This window comes from Eleginops maclovinus, chromosome 3 (assembly GCF_036324505.1).
Source record: "Eleginops maclovinus isolate JMC-PN-2008 ecotype Puerto Natales chromosome 3, JC_Emac_rtc_rv5, whole genome shotgun sequence".
Lineage (NCBI taxonomy): Eukaryota > Metazoa > Chordata > Actinopteri > Perciformes > Eleginopidae > Eleginops > Eleginops maclovinus.
The window spans coordinates 13,262,849-13,281,692 of NC_086351.1; the positions used below are offsets into that span (position 1 = coordinate 13,262,849).

General features: G+C 41.1%; 1 protein-coding gene across 1 annotated transcript in view; it reads left to right on the plus strand.

The window, feature by feature from the left end:
* The window catches only part of fhod3b (formin homology 2 domain containing 3b), a 78,230-nt gene that overhangs the window by 41,001 nt on the left and 18,385 nt on the right, over window positions 1–18,844 (plus strand). The window contains exons 4-7 of the mRNA XM_063879465.1: window positions 5,296–5,363; window positions 6,500–6,605; window positions 17,142–17,236; window positions 18,052–18,163. Of these exons, the coding sequence (XP_063735535.1) occupies window positions 5,296–5,363; window positions 6,500–6,605; window positions 17,142–17,236; window positions 18,052–18,163 (381 nt within the window). The remainder of the gene's footprint in view (window positions 1–5,295; window positions 5,364–6,499; window positions 6,606–17,141; window positions 17,237–18,051; window positions 18,164–18,844) is intronic.

Consider the following 18,844-nt stretch of genomic DNA (forward strand, 5'->3'; position numbering starts at 1 on the left):
CGTGGGAAGTTGACGATTTCTTACCTGCATTCCCTCTTAATGATTACCACCTGAGTGCTATAATCTGCTTTTATTGACCCATCGTTGGCCTTGTGTTTTTGTTCTGTGAGGAAGGAATAAAGAAGAAACAGCAGTCCACAAACTAGCATGTAACAAGCCAATACACATGTTGGGAGGTCTTTCACCTTAATTACTTGTGTTTTCTCTTCATAAATGTTAGAACAGGAGGTTTCCTTTGCAGAGTGAGAAAGGAGGAAAAGAAAAAATTAGAAGGAAGCACGGTCGATGTTGTTGTGCTGCTGTGTTTCGTGACTGCAGAGGGCCATTACGCATTCTGTAAACTCAAGGGTTTCTCATGAAAATACCAGGGGACAAAAATCAAAGATGGGTCCCTTTCTCTTTACAAAGTGATGTGGTGGTTCTGGTACACATGAGACTGTGGTCTCCCAGATGGCTACAGTTTGCCCGAACTTAGTCTTACTGCCGTCACCTCTCACAGTCTGTGGCCTTTACTGACCAGTGAAATAGACTTTCTGAGATGGGGCTAAATTCATACATGGGCAGGGCGCTGGCTTGGAGCTTTCTTAAGTCCACTCTTAGGGTCCAGTTCTGACCGGACCAATATTTTCAGCACCCTAAGTTTTATACTTTGAAGACAAAAAGAAGAGAGTTAATTGTCATCCCTTCCTATGTTGAGATTCGACCAAGCTTGTGACAGGGTGAGAATACAAGGGGGGATATTGGTGGTATCATGACCAAAATAAAGCCTTTGCCTTTAGTAGGTCAAATGTTTGGATACAGTAGCAGGAGTGATCGTTGATCTATCTTCCAAGGAAACTCTCCAACTCTCAATGCTTTTTGTTTTTTATTTATCTTGGCTTTCTAATTGTAAGTATAGGGGTCGGCTAAGTGGCTGATGAGGGTTTTCGCCATTTCCTCCCCCCTCATTCCCTCAAACCATGCTGTATTCTTTTCAACTTTAGAATCTCTGCATCCACCCTGACAGCTGTTGAGTGAAGTTTTATAGCCAATCACCAATAAGAAGCTAGGGATCCTTCCCTTTAGCTTCCTGTCTAATGGTTCCGCTCTGAAAGAAAACACAGTTTAATTTACAGCGGTGTTTGGGGTTGTCTTGCCCAGTGGGGACTTAGTGTGTTTCCTAGCTGTGCTTTGGATGCGGTTTATGTGTTACGCCTGCGGTGTGAAGCATGAGCAGCGGTAGTCATCCTTTTGATTTTATTGCCCTTTGTGGAAAAGAAAGGCATGTGAACAGATGAGTAGCATGTTATGTGTTCGCAGATTGAAAATGATGGAAAATGAAAGTAGTTAATTGCTTTATTTGCAGACAAATGTGTTAATCATTTGTAAGCTGTCCGGTAGCAAGTGGTTGGGACGGGTCTTTGGTGAGATTGGCATGTGGAGGCACATCAAAAGTTGACCCATGACTCACATGAAACAGCATTACTGGAATGTGCTGGCACTGACACAGAGGACCAGAAGGTGTCTCAGATTTGCCTCTCAAAGTCGTCTTCTCAGCAATAGCACAACCATCCACAAAATCCTGGCCTGGCCCAGGCCCCAAATCAGGTTTTACCTTCGCTCCTCTACTCAGAGTAGTGGAGCACATTCCTGGTGATTATAGAAATTCCGCTACTACCTTTTATGATTGTTATAATTATGAGACCATTACATCCCTGTAGCTATCCCAGCTGAGAAAACATGATTGTGTATTGCAATTTAAGAGAAGAAAACAGCTGCTCCCTATGGTACATCAAATTATGAAATCAAAGATAACACTTTCACTGTGTTGAATCATTTCCTTGTCAAGTTCTTTTCAGTAAAAGCTGGGGGGAATGTAAAGATGAGAGGAAAAAAACAGGATTTATGTCCTCAGTTGCACTCTTGTTTTGTGGTATGAAGAATAATTTGGAACATGTTTATATGTCTGTTTAGTGTAACGGGTGTATTAAATCAATGATAAGGTCAGACTTTTGAAAGCTACTGTACAAAACTATATGTTACCCTACGTATCTAACCTTAGCTCGATTACACATCCATGACAAAAGAAGTGAGCTATTGACTTTGAAGTTTCTGGGTTTCAGGTGAATATAGATCACAAGAGTTTCACAGGACAGGACCACAAACATTTCCTCTCAACAAATGTGGTCTTAGTCTCTGTTCCTAAGGATGGAAATGCAGAGGACCCATACTTTTGAGTGCATATCTCTGCCAAATGGTATGGAACTAATCTCCACTGAGCTATTTCTCATTAGCGATGGGCCTCTGGGAAGTGCATCAGCGTGGACTGCGGACAGAGACAGGGAAGAAATTGTCTGTTCCTGCAGATGGGCTTCATTTAGTGTTGGGCAGGAATAACTTTATGACAGTTTTATTGAGGTGAATGTACGTGGAACTCTGCATGGAAGAATTTCTCCGCCAGGCTGTTGCTGATTGATTGACACATACGCACACTCTCTCGCACACGCACACCAAACATGCTCCTGGGATTTATTCAAACCCTGTGGCAGCCCAGATGCTGATGCATCACTGCTGTAGTGCTGTGCTGTGATCTGGGCATCACTGGTTGCTCAGCAGTGCTGTTTGTAATCCATCTGTTGACTGATTAACATTCAACGTCCATGGGGAAGTGCCGTAACCACTTTGAGAAGAAAAGGAGTACCCTCATTCAAGCTTTTGGTTTGAAGTAGGACCACAAATCACGTTTGCTTTGTATGGTGAAGGTGTGATGAGTAACCCAGGGTATCTTCCTCTGGCGTTCCGCTCCAGAGATCACAGAGCTTGTCTCTTCAGAGATCCCTAATCTAAACACTGAGTCATTTTGCCGAGGTGAAGAAAAATGGATGTGGCCCTACCTTGACCTGCACTAGAGTTGTTGAAAAGCTTGTGCTGCTTTTTACATGATGAAAAATCTAACTCTGACTAGATACATGTATATAAATCCTAATAAAATATTTAAATGTTTAAGGTACATTGAAATTGAAAGAACATGGCAATCACTTCTGAATAAAGCACTGGAGGCATCAAGTATTTATAAAGTTTTTTTTTTTTTTATCAATACAGTGCTTTGCCACGATGATGGTGATTAAGAAAACGATTCCGAAAAATATGCAACTAAAAACCTTTGTGTCAGTTTTAAGAGGAAATGAAAAAAGTATAACGACTTGGCCACCCTGACATGCTTACGCTGGGAGTTCCACAGCCGGGGGGCCCGAGCTGAAAAGGCCCGGTCACAGTTCTTTCCTGTTATTTATAAAGACACAAATCACCAGCATCACACAACTTCCCCTCGTAATACCTCTGGACCTCTAAAGATTTATTCCTTGTGGATGTTGCCAGTGACTGGCTGGGACTGTGCCGTAAAAGACCAATACTCATCACCTCATCATCATCTGAGCCATGTACGGCACTGAGAGCAAAACATTTAAAGCTCAGACGCACTCGTCCCAAATACCATTATAGTCATAAATTCAAAACGAGACATCTTTTGAAGATTAGGAACTCTGTTTGAATTGGACTCTGAGGTGTTTACTTGCACTGTGTATCCTCATCAAATGGGAGCATTTTAACCACATATGTCCTAGTCCCAGCTCCTCTGCATTACAGATGAATCTTCAATGTCTGTCTGAAGTCGAGTGCATAATCCCAATATAAAATGTTTATAGTAAGTGTATTGAGATGTATTACTGTGGACCAACGTACCCTGCAATGACATGGAACATGGCAGCACATTTTAATGCAGGGAATGAAATACAGAAATGTAAACCACAGTTTGACTCATATTTAGTATTCATTGAATTAGATTGAGGAATATTTAGTTATTTATCTACTTTTTATTAACCAGCATCATGACATGACCTTTTTGAGACTTTCTTTTTTTAAAGATGGGAGGATTTTCTTATGGTACACGTATTTTTTCTCATTTTGCCTCCATAAACTAGATGTGATGTGTTATATGTGCTTTGAAAATGCTTAGTCACAGGAAAGGCACCCAAAGAAATCCGACCAGGAGCACTCACTCTGACAGGTCTAGTCTCTACAAATAGCCTGTGTTTTGTCCATGGAACTGGCAACAAACACCTTGTTTATGGCACTCTCATTAGCTGAAGACACAATAATACTTTTAATCACAAGTGTATTCTTTACTGGGTGGTGTGTTTCCCACATGTTGAATAGAATTAGTTTTATATGTTTCTACTTTTAAGTATTTGGGTATTCGAGTTAAACACAATCATGCACCAACAATGATAAATCCTGCCCATCCTGTCAGGACTGCAAAAGCTGCAGTGGTGCAACAAACAGACCAGATTGACATTGGGAAAGTGCTTGATGTAGTGAGAAAAAGAGAAAGAAACTGCCTCGCTGTGGTTATGCCTGTTTGTGTACATGCCAGTCTCCTGTCCACTGCTGACTAAGACATATCGGCATGCCTTCAGGCAAGAAAGAATCTGTGAAAGCAGACAACAAGGTCATTTTGAATCCAAATAAATAGAAATTGTGTGAATAGAACGATTCGGAGAGAAGCAAGAAGAGAGAGTCCTAAACTGCTCTGGGCTGGGATGTACTGTGCTGCCCGTATGCTGCTGTATGCTGCTGTATATGCTGCAGTAAGTAGCAGGTTTTGCTGAGTCAGAGAGAGTTCACAGCGGTGGTGTGCTCAACGCTGCCACTTCCTGGCAGACTGTGCACATTGCACACAGGGTGAAGGATTGTCAAAGTACTTGCAGTAGATGTCCGCCTCCATCACAAACATCTGTCATCCATCATATGTATCCTTGAGTGCTCTTTGGTGTTTCCATAAACTGATTAATGGGTGTATTGTTTCTTAGTCATTGTGGTGGCTATTGGCCGAAGTTTCTGCCTTGACTTTGTATTATGGTAATCTGCAGATATGGCTTTGTCAGCAGGAAACATCCACTGTTCACTAACTCTCCACAGATGTTGCTCCTACTGTTCTTTTGCTCTCACTTTTCCTCTTGCCGGACATTTTTCACATTTAGCTACTCAGGAAAATTGCTGCCAATGATGTGTGCATGACGCTGACACAAGGAAGTGATTTCGAAGGAAAGAAGTGTAGATCATGGTGCATACATCATGTGTGATTCAAGTGCTACACTTAAGTCCTAGTAATGAGGAAAATCACAATGAGTGATCAATACACCCATTAATCAATTGTGCTTTTGTTTTATTTACTTTATGTATGACAACATCATAGAAAGATACCACGTGTGACTGTAAGCTGATTTTTCTTCTCTTTTCTTCTCTTTCCTTTCATAGAAAAACTCTACAACTCTACTGGACGGGAGCTACGGAGAGCACTATTTTCCCTCAAGCAGATATTTCAGGTACATTTTTGTGTCTTTTAGCATTTACTGTATCCCTAAGGAATAACTTGTTTACAAATCTCTAGTTCACTACATTCAGCGAATTATATATATTTTTTAACGATTTTCATGATATTATAGGTATTCTACCAAAAATCTGCAGTTCTCAACATCTGAAGTATATTCTGCTTTGATCTGTGACTTTTAATGTTCCTATGCATGTACAGACTATAACATGCAGGTCTTATACGGAGCGTGCACGCATGCAACAGTGCACACTCACAATTGGACGCAGAATTGTTTTTTTGAGGCAGGGTTGTGCTGCTGAGAGTCTGCCTTCGTGGCAGCTGTGGAGTGTTCGGGTCTGGTCATACTTCACACACTGGATTGGGCTGGGCTGGCCTGGCGGGCCGTGGGCCATAGAGGGGGAGGGTAAACCAACAGTAAGATGGAAAAGAGAGCAATAGACGTTGATGCAGTCCCAGAATAGATTAGAATATCTTACTTTCTTACACTATGAGTGGCTTTGTGGAGTTTCCAGTGTAGAGAATACCAATTGTTTTAGTTTGGGGCAAAAATATCCCCCCGGTCTGATATCAATTTTACTTCTGTATCGTGGTGTAGTAAAGTGCACATGTGCAGTATGCGTTTTGAAACACTGTCTTGGATTAAAGAGTGGTTGACAGGTGTGAAAGATGCTGGAGTTTTTTATTCTAGGACACACTGGACCAAGCAACAGGACTTCGAACCTTGCACAGTACCTATAACCGAATGCAAACAGCTTATGATATGTTAATTCAGCTTGACCTCCAGTTTTATCAACTAAGTGTAGGTGTCTTTTTGTTTTAAAGCAATGCTTGATGGACAACAAATAATGTATTTATGTTGTCTATTATATAAGATACATATCTTTTGTGCTGTCGTTCAACCCTCTAATTGTTTCAGGGGTTAATGAATTTCTTTATCATTTAAACTTTTCAGGTATTAGTAATCAACTTTACTTTGAAGACAGTTCTGTAGTTGGAGAAGAAGGGGGAATCAAATACATCCTATGTAATTGTTTAAAAGAAATAACTATTAAACCAGTGTAGTTTTTGCTCTGTTAATAATGTATGACGGGCATTAATGCTCCCCTTTTTCTCTTTGCCCTTTTTCAGGATGACAAGGACCTGGTGCACGAGTTTGTGGTGGCAGAAGGACTGACATGTTTAATAAAAGTTGGCGCTGAAGCCGACCAGAACTACCAGAATTACATCCTCAGGGGTACGTACTCTGCAGAACAGCACAGCTTTAAACCAATAAACTTAAAGAACTGTTTCCTGTCTCACACTTCAATTTACAACACATGCTAATGAAGGATGCTATCAATCAGACCTGTTACACTTCTCTTTCCATAAACCTATCCAGAACCACATGTGTTTACATGCACCATGTAAACTAATGATTGCGCTTGATGACCTTCTCACACTCACACACCTAAGGCTTATAAACAAACTCAAATGTGTGCCATAGAAAACGTGGAATTAAGGCCAAGTTTAGCAGCTGGTTAATTTATCCGTCCCATGTCGGTGAGGTCAAGGATCATGTGTGTTAAAGGCGGCAAGGGGCAGGGCAACGTATTCGGGGATACTAGGGGTCGAAGTGATTCATAGCACTCGCTGCAAGGTCACTACCATTTAACAGCCTGCTGTGAGGGGGCAGGTCACACATGCTTAAGTGGCCAATAAAGTTCTGGCAGGATATTGCAGATCATAAAACAAATTTCCTCCTCCTTTTTTTTCTGTCTTTCTTTCAGTTTTTTTATTTTCCTTATTTTATTATGAAAAAAGTGTTGAACCTATATTAGTCAACCTGAGCCAGTATGTCAAACAAAAATTCAGGAACAAATGCACAGGCTTATATGTGTCAAAAGGTTCCACTTGACACTACAATTGCACGGCCCAGACATCTTTTCGGTTACTTCTTTATTATGCCTTGCTCAAATGAGTCACAATGTACTTAACTCGTGTAATTTCGGGGCATATTTCAATCAGATGCTGCCCCCCTCATGTTTATTCAATTAGATGTTGTGTATTTCTTCCAACCTGTTCTTTGTCGAGCTTTTCTGCTTTGGAAAAAAATCAAAGAGCTAAGGATGGATTTCTGTGACAAAGTACCGACGTTGCCCCCAGGTCAAGTTATGAACATGAACATGACCCCCGCCAGGACTGCCTCTACAGCCTCTGATGTGTAATGTTTCATCTGAACTTGGCCTGGTCCCTGACAGAGATAAATCACATGGGGTAAATGGCCAAAACATGGCAGAAGACAACAACGACAGGCTTTATAAACTTCAGAGTTGACCACATGTAGGAGTTGCTAGTGTCATTTTCATGTGAATGATGAGCCCACTCCTCATATCGTATAACTCCCTCTTATTGTGATGTCCTTTATTTCCCTTTTACCTCCCAGAGAATCCAGATAAAACATCTGTGTTTCTGAGTTTCTGTGGGACTCTCTTTATTCTTTTATGTGGTAATTTATCGCTCCATCTCTGCAGTTTCCCCTCATGTATCTCTACATCACCATGAGGAACTAAACCAAACTACCACTCTCCCAAAAGCCCTTTTAACCTGTTTCAACTCCTGGCCTAATTTCTCCTGACCAGCTGAGGAAATGTAGAGTGTAGCAGATTACGCTCCCTTGTGAGCCATGTGTTGGAGAACACAACTCAAGCATGTGTAGGAACGCAGATGCACAGGTCAGAAATGTATGTAGGTCTAGCCGTTTTACTGTTGATGACTTCCAAGAGGAGCTATGTCATAAGGATCCCAGGAGACAAGTAAATTAGATGCCTGAAATCTTAACACATGCATAGAGAGCGATTGCTCCGGTATCAAACATCGATCACCTCTAATGTGGGTTTCTTACTGTAATGTCTTTCAAGTTGAGGCCAGTAAAAGGGAAAAAAAGGAAGAAGAAGAAGTAGGAATGCAGCCTTGAACCCATCTGTCTGGTGTGAATTAAAAACCTCCCGACTAAACAATCTTGCTCTCCTCCATGAATAGAAATCAATCTTATGGTTCTTTTGTAGATGAAAAAGACCCAGTCACATGTGCGCACCAGTCTGCATGCATTTTACAAGAACATTACAACAGCATTAGCTCTCTGGAACATTGCCGTTATTTTAAATGCTAGTTCCTGCAGCTCTCCCAGCAATCTACACCATCTCACTTTTTTCTTTTTCCTCACTTTTTCATTCCGTCCTCTCAAAGCCCCGGAGGTGTCTGTGGCCCGTTAGTGCTCCCTCAGTGATGTGGGTATTTTCTGGGTCTGGCCCCCCTCTCCGGGCCCCTCACACCTGGCTCGGAGGGCTTCCAGACCTGGAATCAGCTCCTTGGAGGCGTGCGTTTCTTGGCCCAGGGGAAAGCTTGTATGCCTTTATCACCCCATCAGTGAGAAAGGGTGTGAGGTCACTCTTATAGAGGTGCCTATGCCATCTGGTTCTCCTGTGAGCATTACACTCTGGTGAAATGCAAACACACAGGGGCCAAAAAGGTAATAGAGGGCTCATTAGGGATATTCATTTTTCAGGAAGTAAGCAATTGCATGTTGTTTCTTTCAGAAATAAGATTTAACACAGAACATCTATGTTCATGTACAATCCTTTATAAAACAGTTGGTGAAATCATAAATCTGTAGCTGATGAAGTGAAAAGCTGAGCAAAGGGTTCATACTGAATGTTTTCGTAGTTAAGAATGTTGTTTCTCAAAACGGCAGAGGTCTCAAGGGGTGAAGTGTTATTTCAAAATGTATTTATTACCATTTATTCAAACATTTCTAGCTGCTCTGAAAGTCTCTGACCCTCAATCTTCAACTCAGGTCTTAAAAACAGATGCAACCTGTGTTTTGAGTCAACAGTTTTAAGACATTTATTTTCAACCATGCTATAAACTTCAAAATAAATCAAAACAAAGGTTGTCACAGTAACACATCACTGTTGGCAGCACAGTAAGGGCTCCAGCGGCCCTAAAATAAAAAGCAGATTGTGCAAAAGGTCAAAGATGTTTCTGCTCTAAGCTCAAACCTTTTTGCTGTGGTAAGAAATAGATCCCTATAGTACTTATTATCACGAGCAAAACCTGGAGACGAGCGAACAAATAACTAGGGTTTTTCCTAGATCAACGTTCCACTTGTAGTATTTTCAGAAACAGCACTAACTGTGTTTTAATTGGTAAATGTAAAATGGTAGCGGCAGAGAGAGGGCAGATTAAAGGCAAACCAATAACAGTCAACTTGAAGCAATTATTCCCTGCTTTGAAATATTCCCTGTTGACATTTATCACCATAATAAGCAGTGTTTTTAGCAACACTTTCTCTGTTTGCACTTCCTTAAGGCCATGCCTTTTCTGTCTGCACACTGTTGTTTACAAAACACCAGCCATCTCTAAGACTCATTGGAATCAAATTGGAAGTGAAGCTCCAGTTTTTGGCTTATAGGATTTTAAGGGAACATTCCTTTTTAAACTTTTTTTAAAGCAGTCTTCAATATATTTTGATACATTATATAACTGACCTTCGTACCCAGAAGGCCATATCTCATCAAATGTTGTATTATTTAGGCCTACATGCTATAAGTTCTATATGTGAATTTATAGCTTCCAAAGTGGAGTTATGTAGCGAAAGGTTCAAAAGTATTACTGTATCAAATAAATCATGCCCATATTTCGTTGTGTGCTTTTATATCAAACGCTTTTCTTCTCTCTCCCCATATGTCTCTCTCTCTCTCTCTATCCTTCTAACATTTTGAGATCCTCTGCTTTTAATGACACGGCAGTTATGTTGCCGTAAGTTAAAGCACCATGACTTCCTGGTTTCCAGAGGGAGCTGCTCCGAGAGCGTCGGTGGGAAAGGGAGATGAGCTCTAGTCAAGTGTTTCATTGCCTCTTAAACTGTCTGGGACCTGGAACACTGCTCCCAAAACAGCACTCAGTACAGCTTTTAGTGTCACACACAGCGGTAACTTTAGTGGGCAGCAGGCTTTTTCACAAGTGCTCCTGAAACACAAGACCCCTTTTGTTTGAATTGTTGTTGGTCTCTACAGTGTTTTGTGTGTGTGTGGTGGCATTACGTTTTATATGTGGCAGATCAGCAAGGCAGAACATTGAGCGATGCAGCAGTGTGCGGGTCAAAAGTGTGTCACTGAAAACTAACACAATAGCGGCTAATTCTTCTTATTCTCATTGTTGAAGGGAGATTTTAATCAGTGATTCAGCTGATCTGGTGTTAGGCTAGATGGAAAACCTGCAAATCCTGTAGGGATAATTCATCTTCATTAAGTTGATTTGGTATTTTAAACTAGGAAATGCTTGATATTAATGAACAGATCATTTATCAGATAAATAAAAATCCTTGCATGATAGTTCAACTTTGCATGTTGCGACTGTGGCTGCGAGGGTGTGCGGTCGTCTTTCAACCATAAGGTTGTGGTTCGATCCCAGCCCGTGCAGTCATCATGCCGATGTATCCTTGGGCAAGATATTTAACCCGGAGTTGCTCCTGATGGCATGGCCACACCGTTGTAATATATAGTGAGTTCTCCCCTTGCTGTTTTGAACATTTTGCTGAGCATTAAGTGAAAGCCCAGGCACAGTTGGGTTAACAGTGTTTGGAAGCTCTTGTTGGAAACAATGTGTATTGTGTCTGGCTGTGTTATAGGCCGTTTTTGGTAGAAGGGGAGACCTTTACTATGGCCCGTCATCTGGATAAACATTTCCATTCTGTCTAGGCTGTGTTTTAGAGGCTTCGTGCAAATGCATCAATGTAGGCTGGTTATTGGAGGTGTGATCATTTCCTTGTACGAGGGATCTTGGGGTAAAAGAGAATCTGAGATGGAAAACACAGGAACTGCTGACAGACATTATGTAGACAAGCCCTGTGTTTGGCGCAAGATGGTGATTGAATGCTTTGTCATACCAATGGAAACCTTAACTCCTTGATTGTAATGAGATCCCATGGGAACATGTGATCACGTGCATGTTTTCACCCAATCTCCTGAAACTCTCAGAGCCAGCCACTGCTGCTTCTGCTGCTGCTTTGTGCATTGCCTTTCTGAAAACACTGCATTATCACAAACACACATTCAGAACCGTATCCATGAGGCCACTCTGATGCACTCTGAAGTTTGTGGTTGCTTTGTTTTTGTTTGTCCTTGTAGAAATGTCAATGCTTACAAGGTTTTGTCCTGTTGAGGAACGTTATAATTGTTCATATTTAATTTACCTGTTTAAGACTAATCACATAATTGGGCTTTGCCTCCAGCATGGCCTCTGTGTATTAAATACAATCAACAGCTGAGAGACAGACAAACACTATACACAGTTACTGTCTTGAAAAAAATTACATCACCTATCAATTTACTATCCTTTATCCACAGGTCAATAACCAAAAGTTGAAAGTACATTAATAATGACAAGATTTTTGATATATATAGTAAATACAAAAACATAGGCTGTTGTGAGGTTTTTGGTTAAGCTTGAAGCCTTGTTCCTACCGGATATGTCCCACCCTGTCCTTCCCCTGTATCAGACCCTGTAGACCCCCACAGCCCCCTCCAGATCCCCCTCACTTTTTCAGACAGCTTGCATCTGAACCTCATCAACCCCACCTGCCTGAACCCCAATCTGCCCCTCCTTTTTCTTTCCAATCATCTATAGTTTTCAAGTGTTCAGTCTTAAAAAACCCCACTTGCACTGTAATCACAACCCTTCATTGTTTTACTGTATCAGAATTTAGTATACAAGCCAATTATATTATAAGAATGTTTCATTTGGTGTATTTCTCAAGAGTTTATTTTAACATCTCTAAACTTGCTGTCTAAGAAACTTAAACCATCATTTGAACAGAAACATATATTTTGCCTTAATGTAGCAGCACCCAGGGAGATAAAGTGGAATCATCAGCGCTGGGTTGGGTTTTACAGCTGATTCCTGCGAGCTGACTGTTTTTTGGGACTGAATTCAGAGCACGGCTGGCCAGAACCAGAGCAAATCACACCACTACTCTCTCAAGAGCAGTAAGAATTTACCGCAGCTCATCTTTCAGCCCGCTATATGAGTGGGTGGATGTCTAGCAGCAGCTTTCCTCCAAAGTCTTCCCCACTTGGATGGGATGGTAAAAACTGGGCTCTCCCCAATTGTCCTAAAATGAGTTTACTGAAATTCAGAACAGCAGCAGCTCTCTCTATCAGCTCTATACTATTATGAATACAGAGAAAGTAGAGAAGTGTTACATGTTGGAACTTTTTATTTTCCTTACAGGGTTGTAGTTCACTGGGCTCAGTGTGCCCTTCTCATAAATGCAGGATATGATCATGTCTGCAATGCCGAATACTGGAAAGTCTCTCCTTACTTATGCTATTATTCCATGAGGTTTGTTTGTTTGTTTGTCTTTAGGGAATTTGTTTGAGCTTAGGCCCACAGTAAATTACGTCAAATACTGGCAGACATGTCTTCGGAGTGAAAATGGAAGCGCTCCCCCGTTGTTTTACTGTATGGGGCTCGATTTAAGTTTGGCAGCAGGCGACTGGAGTTGGACTGGCAGAGGCAGTTTGTCTGGCTCTAATGGGCTGGGTGATTAGCTGAATAACAAATGGACTGTAACCCATGAACATGTCTTATTTGGTTCATAATTGACAGTTGTAAACAAGTCTTTTTATGGTAGATTCTAAATGAGAAGCTAGCTGGAGGCCGTCATGCAATCATGATAAACGTCAAAGGAAATCTGTCAGCTGTTCTGACAGATTTCCGATAGCTCTACTAATCTATACTTATTCATTAACAGTGACCTTTGTGTAGCGCTTATGTGGTTGCTTCCACCAATACTGACTAACAGTAAAGTGGTCATGATATATTGTTAATTCATACGTCAGTGCTGGCCGTGTCTCCTCATGTGTTCCATTGTTGACTCTTGAAATTAAAACACTTTACTATCATTAAGGTGACACAATAGAGCAAGAATCTCCATAAAAAAAGTATTTTCCAGACGTTGCCGTAAACCACGTCCACATTACATTGGTACAGGGAGGCACACGTCAGACCTGAGTGCAGCTCCCTGCTAACGCAGAGCATAATAACATAAGAGGCCCTAAATTGCACTGTATGGGATGGAGATTTGGCCCCTATCCCAATATCCTGATAAAATAAATGTTGCCCGCTGACCCGGTTTTAATAAATTCCCAAATGTAAATGAAACCAAAGGACCAGAGTGATGAGTGGAAGGAGGGTGAACTGTTTTGTAGAGGGGACGATGGTGGGTTGATTTCCTGCATCTTCTTAGATACGGTTGTTTCCTCTCTTTTTTAAAGTTGGCTCATGTTGGTGCTGCCACCCAGACCTCAGAGTGCTTCTCACCTCGGCAGTGGTCAGGGAGCAGCCTTTCCTGCACATTCCTGGGGTTGTGGAAGATAATTGCTGTGGTTTATGAGAGGGAGAGGCCCAGAAGAAACACTTCCACCAGACCTCAGTTGCCTCAGTAGAGTTTTGAATCAGACACAGTAACTGGGTCCGTCTCTTCAACACTGTGGTTCCCTATCGGCAGCTCGATACCATTCAACTTTGCTCTTAGGGCAAACGTATGTTAAGTATTGAAGGAAATAGACTGTGAGAGTGCTGTACGGACGCCAGGCTTCTCATTGAACACTTCCAAGTTTCTTTCTTGGCTCTCTTTTCCCATAATGGCTTACATTTAAATTCTAATCACTGTCCTTTGAAGGCAGCTCATTGTCTGCCAACATCTCATTACGTGACATACATGCAAAGGGACTTAGCAATGTTGTTGTTGTACTTTGTGTGAGGTATTATAGAGCTGCTCATGATTAATTGTATGTAGGCCCACATTTTTGGCCCAGGACCAGTGCTTGAAGTAGGTGGTGTCCTGTACATACTCACCACTCACATGCTCTTCTTATTAACTCTCTTCCGAAGTTATTGATGACTGTCTGTTGTAAACTTTAAAAACAACTCCTATGTTCCAGACACAAAGTCCCAGCTATTCAGAAAAAAGCTGGGAAAGTTTGCCCTAGTATAATGATTTAATCTAACTTTAAATACCTGAACTGCAACACACAGGTAACTTTCCATTTTCTTGAGCAGTTTCACGACTAATTTAATCAAAAGTGTGTGGAAATCAGTTCTATTTGAAGTTCACAAAGGGTGATTTCTCTCAGAGTTATTAGATGTTTCCTTTAAATGGTTTCTGACCAGACTCTTAAGGTTGAAGTTTCCCATAATTAAAGGTAATTTTGTTTCTTTCAAACAGTTACAGTATCAGTTTACTTAAATGTTCACAGGGTAACATCAGCTTATGTGGTCTCTGATGCAAGTTGAGTTGTACATAAATGGCAGCTGGTATTGAATACATTCTTGAAGCAGCAGTTGTAATGAACCTAAAATAAAAGGTTATGTTGTTCCTGGCAAGATTCGTCAGTGATATTGTTTCTTAAGCTTAACTAATGCTCATTGAATTAAATCCACATTGATCTCACAAAAAATCTCAGAATCTATCGGCAATATCTTTTAATGATGTCTTGAAATAACATGCTATAAAAATCTAAAAGTAATTTGATTTTGTGCTTGCCTTTAGCAAGAACGATCAGCAAAGTCTCATCTGTCAGCAGCTGAACATCCATGTTGTGTAATGACATTTTAAAAAGCCTCATTAAAGCCACCTATCTTTTCTCACCCCTGTTTTCAATTGGACATTCCTCAAACCCTCGCCAGATACTGTACACAGGTGCACACAGGAGATAAAAGTCGTTGCTGTGATGATACTACAGGTCAGACATTGGCTACCAGTTTGAAAAGAAGCATGTCGCGCATTACTCATTCAGCAAAGTCACAGCTGTGTGTGTCTGTGTTTACAGAATTACTGTGGCTAGTTATTCTAACCACTTTTCACAAAGTTAGATTTTTTTTTTTTACAAACTATAGTAATCCATTCTGGAGTCAGTAGAGCAGCTGTAGGTCATGTCATTGCTGCTGTCACTCGTCTGTCAGCAGTAGTCCCCTACAAAGAGGGGCGAGTCACAGGAGAGGGTGACACTCTAGCCCTTGCTGACTGAGGAGGTTAATCATGTTTTCATAAACACACTCTGATGTGGTCTGCTTTGATTTGCCATGTTGTCCAAGCCGCTGACTTGCTGTGACGTTCGGCTCTGAGCTCACAGCAGGAGAGGACTGTTAGGAATGCTTTGGCCTGACATGTTGTGAGTAATTAACCCTGATTGATAAAAGATGAACTGCCCCTGCTGCTGCAGCAGTGGGCTGTCAGCATGCACACACACACACACACACACACACACACACACACACACACACACACACACACACACACACACACACACACACACACACACACACACATGCACTCATGCATCCACCCACTCACACACTCTCACGCACCATGCACAGACATCAGCTGCACCTGGGAATTTTGGCTTATCTACCGCATATTCACTATTTTCATGCCCCTCTAGAGAAGAGATGGGGAAAGTATATGACAGAATCTGCAGGCTCTCATCATAACCTGTCTGAAGACAGATAGCAAAAGGAGATTAGCTCTGACTCTCAATAAGCCTTTTTAAGTCATGTATCTAGTTGTTGGTCAAAGATTGAACTCTACCTCTTATGCAGTTTTTTCCCATAATTCAACAGTTCAAAACACCTGGTGTGTCGGTTTTAGCAGTCCAGCTACTCGTACATCTCTGAACTTGATCAACACAAGCATCACCTTTTCTCACATTTGAAAAAGAAAATATCAGAAAACCCTCTGAGGTATTACCCCCTATAAGAGACTGCCTCTGCCAAGAAATAGTCAAACAGGCCTTCCAAAAATGTTCCATTCCCCCCCCCCTGCCATGTCAGCCAATGTATCACCTACAGTTTCAGTGAGTTCAAGCTGAGCTCATCCTGTTGCTGTGGTCTTTTGTGTGCATGCATTAACTCCCTAAGGATGGCCACTGAAATGCTGTTTAAAAAAAAGACTACATATTTAAAGGGAGCTTTTGTCTGTTTCTCTTCTTTCCAGCAGTGTTTGACTCCATTCCCCCATTTCCTACTTTAACAGAAGCCTTACACTTTTATGGCCCCCAATAGGGATCCCTTGGCTCTTATTATGTTCTTATTTATGTATCCTGTTATAGATGGAAGTCATGTCAGCATACAGTGAGGTACTCGACTCAAATATTTTTCCTACAGTTGTGTCCTCTGACTTGAGTGGACCCTTTTTTCTTTTGGGGTATTTTCCTAATTTGACAGTATTTTAGTTTATCCAACTTTGTTGCAGCAGATACGGTATTAAAATGCAAGGCTTTATTGTCATGTGCACAGTAGCTAACGTGTAGATATGGCAGTATAACACTTTATTCCCAGGCTCCTCAAACAATGCAACATGAATAAATATAGGACATAAAACCAATAAAAATAGTGAAAGATAAATCTGAAAAGAAAGTGCAAAAAGAGTGTATTTCTATTTTAATATTTGACGTCTACAGCAATGACTTTAAAAAATCCAAGTTTTTGCTACTATACATGGCAAGGTCCTGTTTTCAAACTTAAAGGATGAGCTGAAATCATTATGTCAGAGTACACTGGGAGTTTTACCCGAGTTCTCTGTCCCAATAATGACAATGTTTTGTTTAGATTTCATCAAATTGAAAAGCCACACAGGACAAGTATAGTTGGTTTGAGTAAAAAGAAGAAAAAAACATAACGAAAATGTCAGATGATTAACCAATGCTCATCTCTCTCTCTGTCTCTCCAGCTCTCGGTCAGATTATGCTGTATGTGGACGGGATGAACGGCCTCATATCTCACAATGAAACAGTCCAGTGGCTTTACTCCCTGGTCGGATCTAAGGTAAAGAATTCAAACATTTGACACAGTCATCTGTGCACTGACGACATCACATACCACATGTCCTCTGTCATTGTGTTCCCCTCGGCCCTCTAGTGGCCATATTGTGTATTGCACAGCAGATACTGTTTTCTGTTCTTACTAATTACTTTTCCATTCCCACATACATTTTGGAATATTATTTGGCACCCTGCATATTTGTTTTAATCAAAACTGTGTCTTCCAAATCAATTTACATGCCAAATTACCATAATCAACATTGTCGACTATGATCACTTGGGTGTGTCCAGTTGTAGTGCAGATGTGGCAGCTGTTCAGATGTGTTAAATTATCACCGCTGACATGATGTTGGTGGTGTTTCAGTTCTTCTCTCTGATAGTTTTCTCTCTACTTCTCTTTGTTTGTCCGATCATTTTTTATTTGACTGCTAAAATATTGAACACTCTTTTCCCTGTTTATTATAACCCGGTCTTTATTCGATTCTGGTTGTAGTCACTTTTTAAATGTGTGATTTTTCTTGACTATTTGAGTACAGAACAGTGAGCTTTAAATGTCTCTTCTACATTCCCTCAGCGTCACACATGGTTCCTATCAAACCTCTCCAGACGTTTAACCAGGAAAAGCTTTTATTAGAAAATATGATACCATTTGATAGTTGGACATTCAAGGGCTGGCTCAGCCTTTGTGTTGTGTTGATCCATTAGTTTAAGCAAAAGCATGAAGTTTACAAATCAAATTTGGTGGATTTCTTGTTATATGATTGGTTTTAGGGCCACACTGTGATTTCTGTGTTAACGTTATTTCTTTTCTTTATGCAGTTTCGTCTGGTGGTGAAGACAGCACTAAAACTGCTGCTGGTGTTTGTGGAGTACACCGAGTCTAACGCCGCCCTGCTCATAAAGGCTGTAAATGTCGTGGATGCCAAAAGAGGTACGTTTACAGAAATGTTGGGATGTTAAAGCCAAAATCAGCAGACAGAGGAAACTGTCAAATGTTTGACTCACTCTGTGGATTCACTGGAGGTATTACATCCTAAGAGTTTTATTTCAATGTGTTTTTTCCACCTAAGAAGACATAGTTTACATATCCCTGAAACATCAGATCTGCATTATTGCAGCTGTTGTTAACTTCTGTTCAAACTCTCAAGTGAAGTAAAGTGAGATATTTCATTTAGTATGTAAATCAGAAATAAATAAATTCCCATTTAGGGTCGATATTTAAATTAATTCCACTTATCAATTCATCCATGTTGGCTGTATTGCTGTTCAGCTGACTGCAGATCACAGTTTCCTGTTACACAGTTGTCAGATCAGTTGTCCTGTACATCTCCCGAGCTATGCATGGAACGAGGCTTATTGAGAAAGACTGAAACTGCTGTCTGCAGCGGGGTTCAGTTACCTGCCGCTCTAAAGGCTCCACATTGTACTGTGAGAGGAGGCTGAGCATTGGCTGTGCAGGAGTCAGGTATCCCTCTGTCTCAGCTCGGTCTTATCCCGTCACTTCTGCTGTTGCATAAGAAGACTGAACCTGATCCTCAGTCTCCTGATGAGACGGAGATGGACTTGACTCTTGTGTCTGACACTCACAGCCTTAGATTAAATCGCCCCCTCT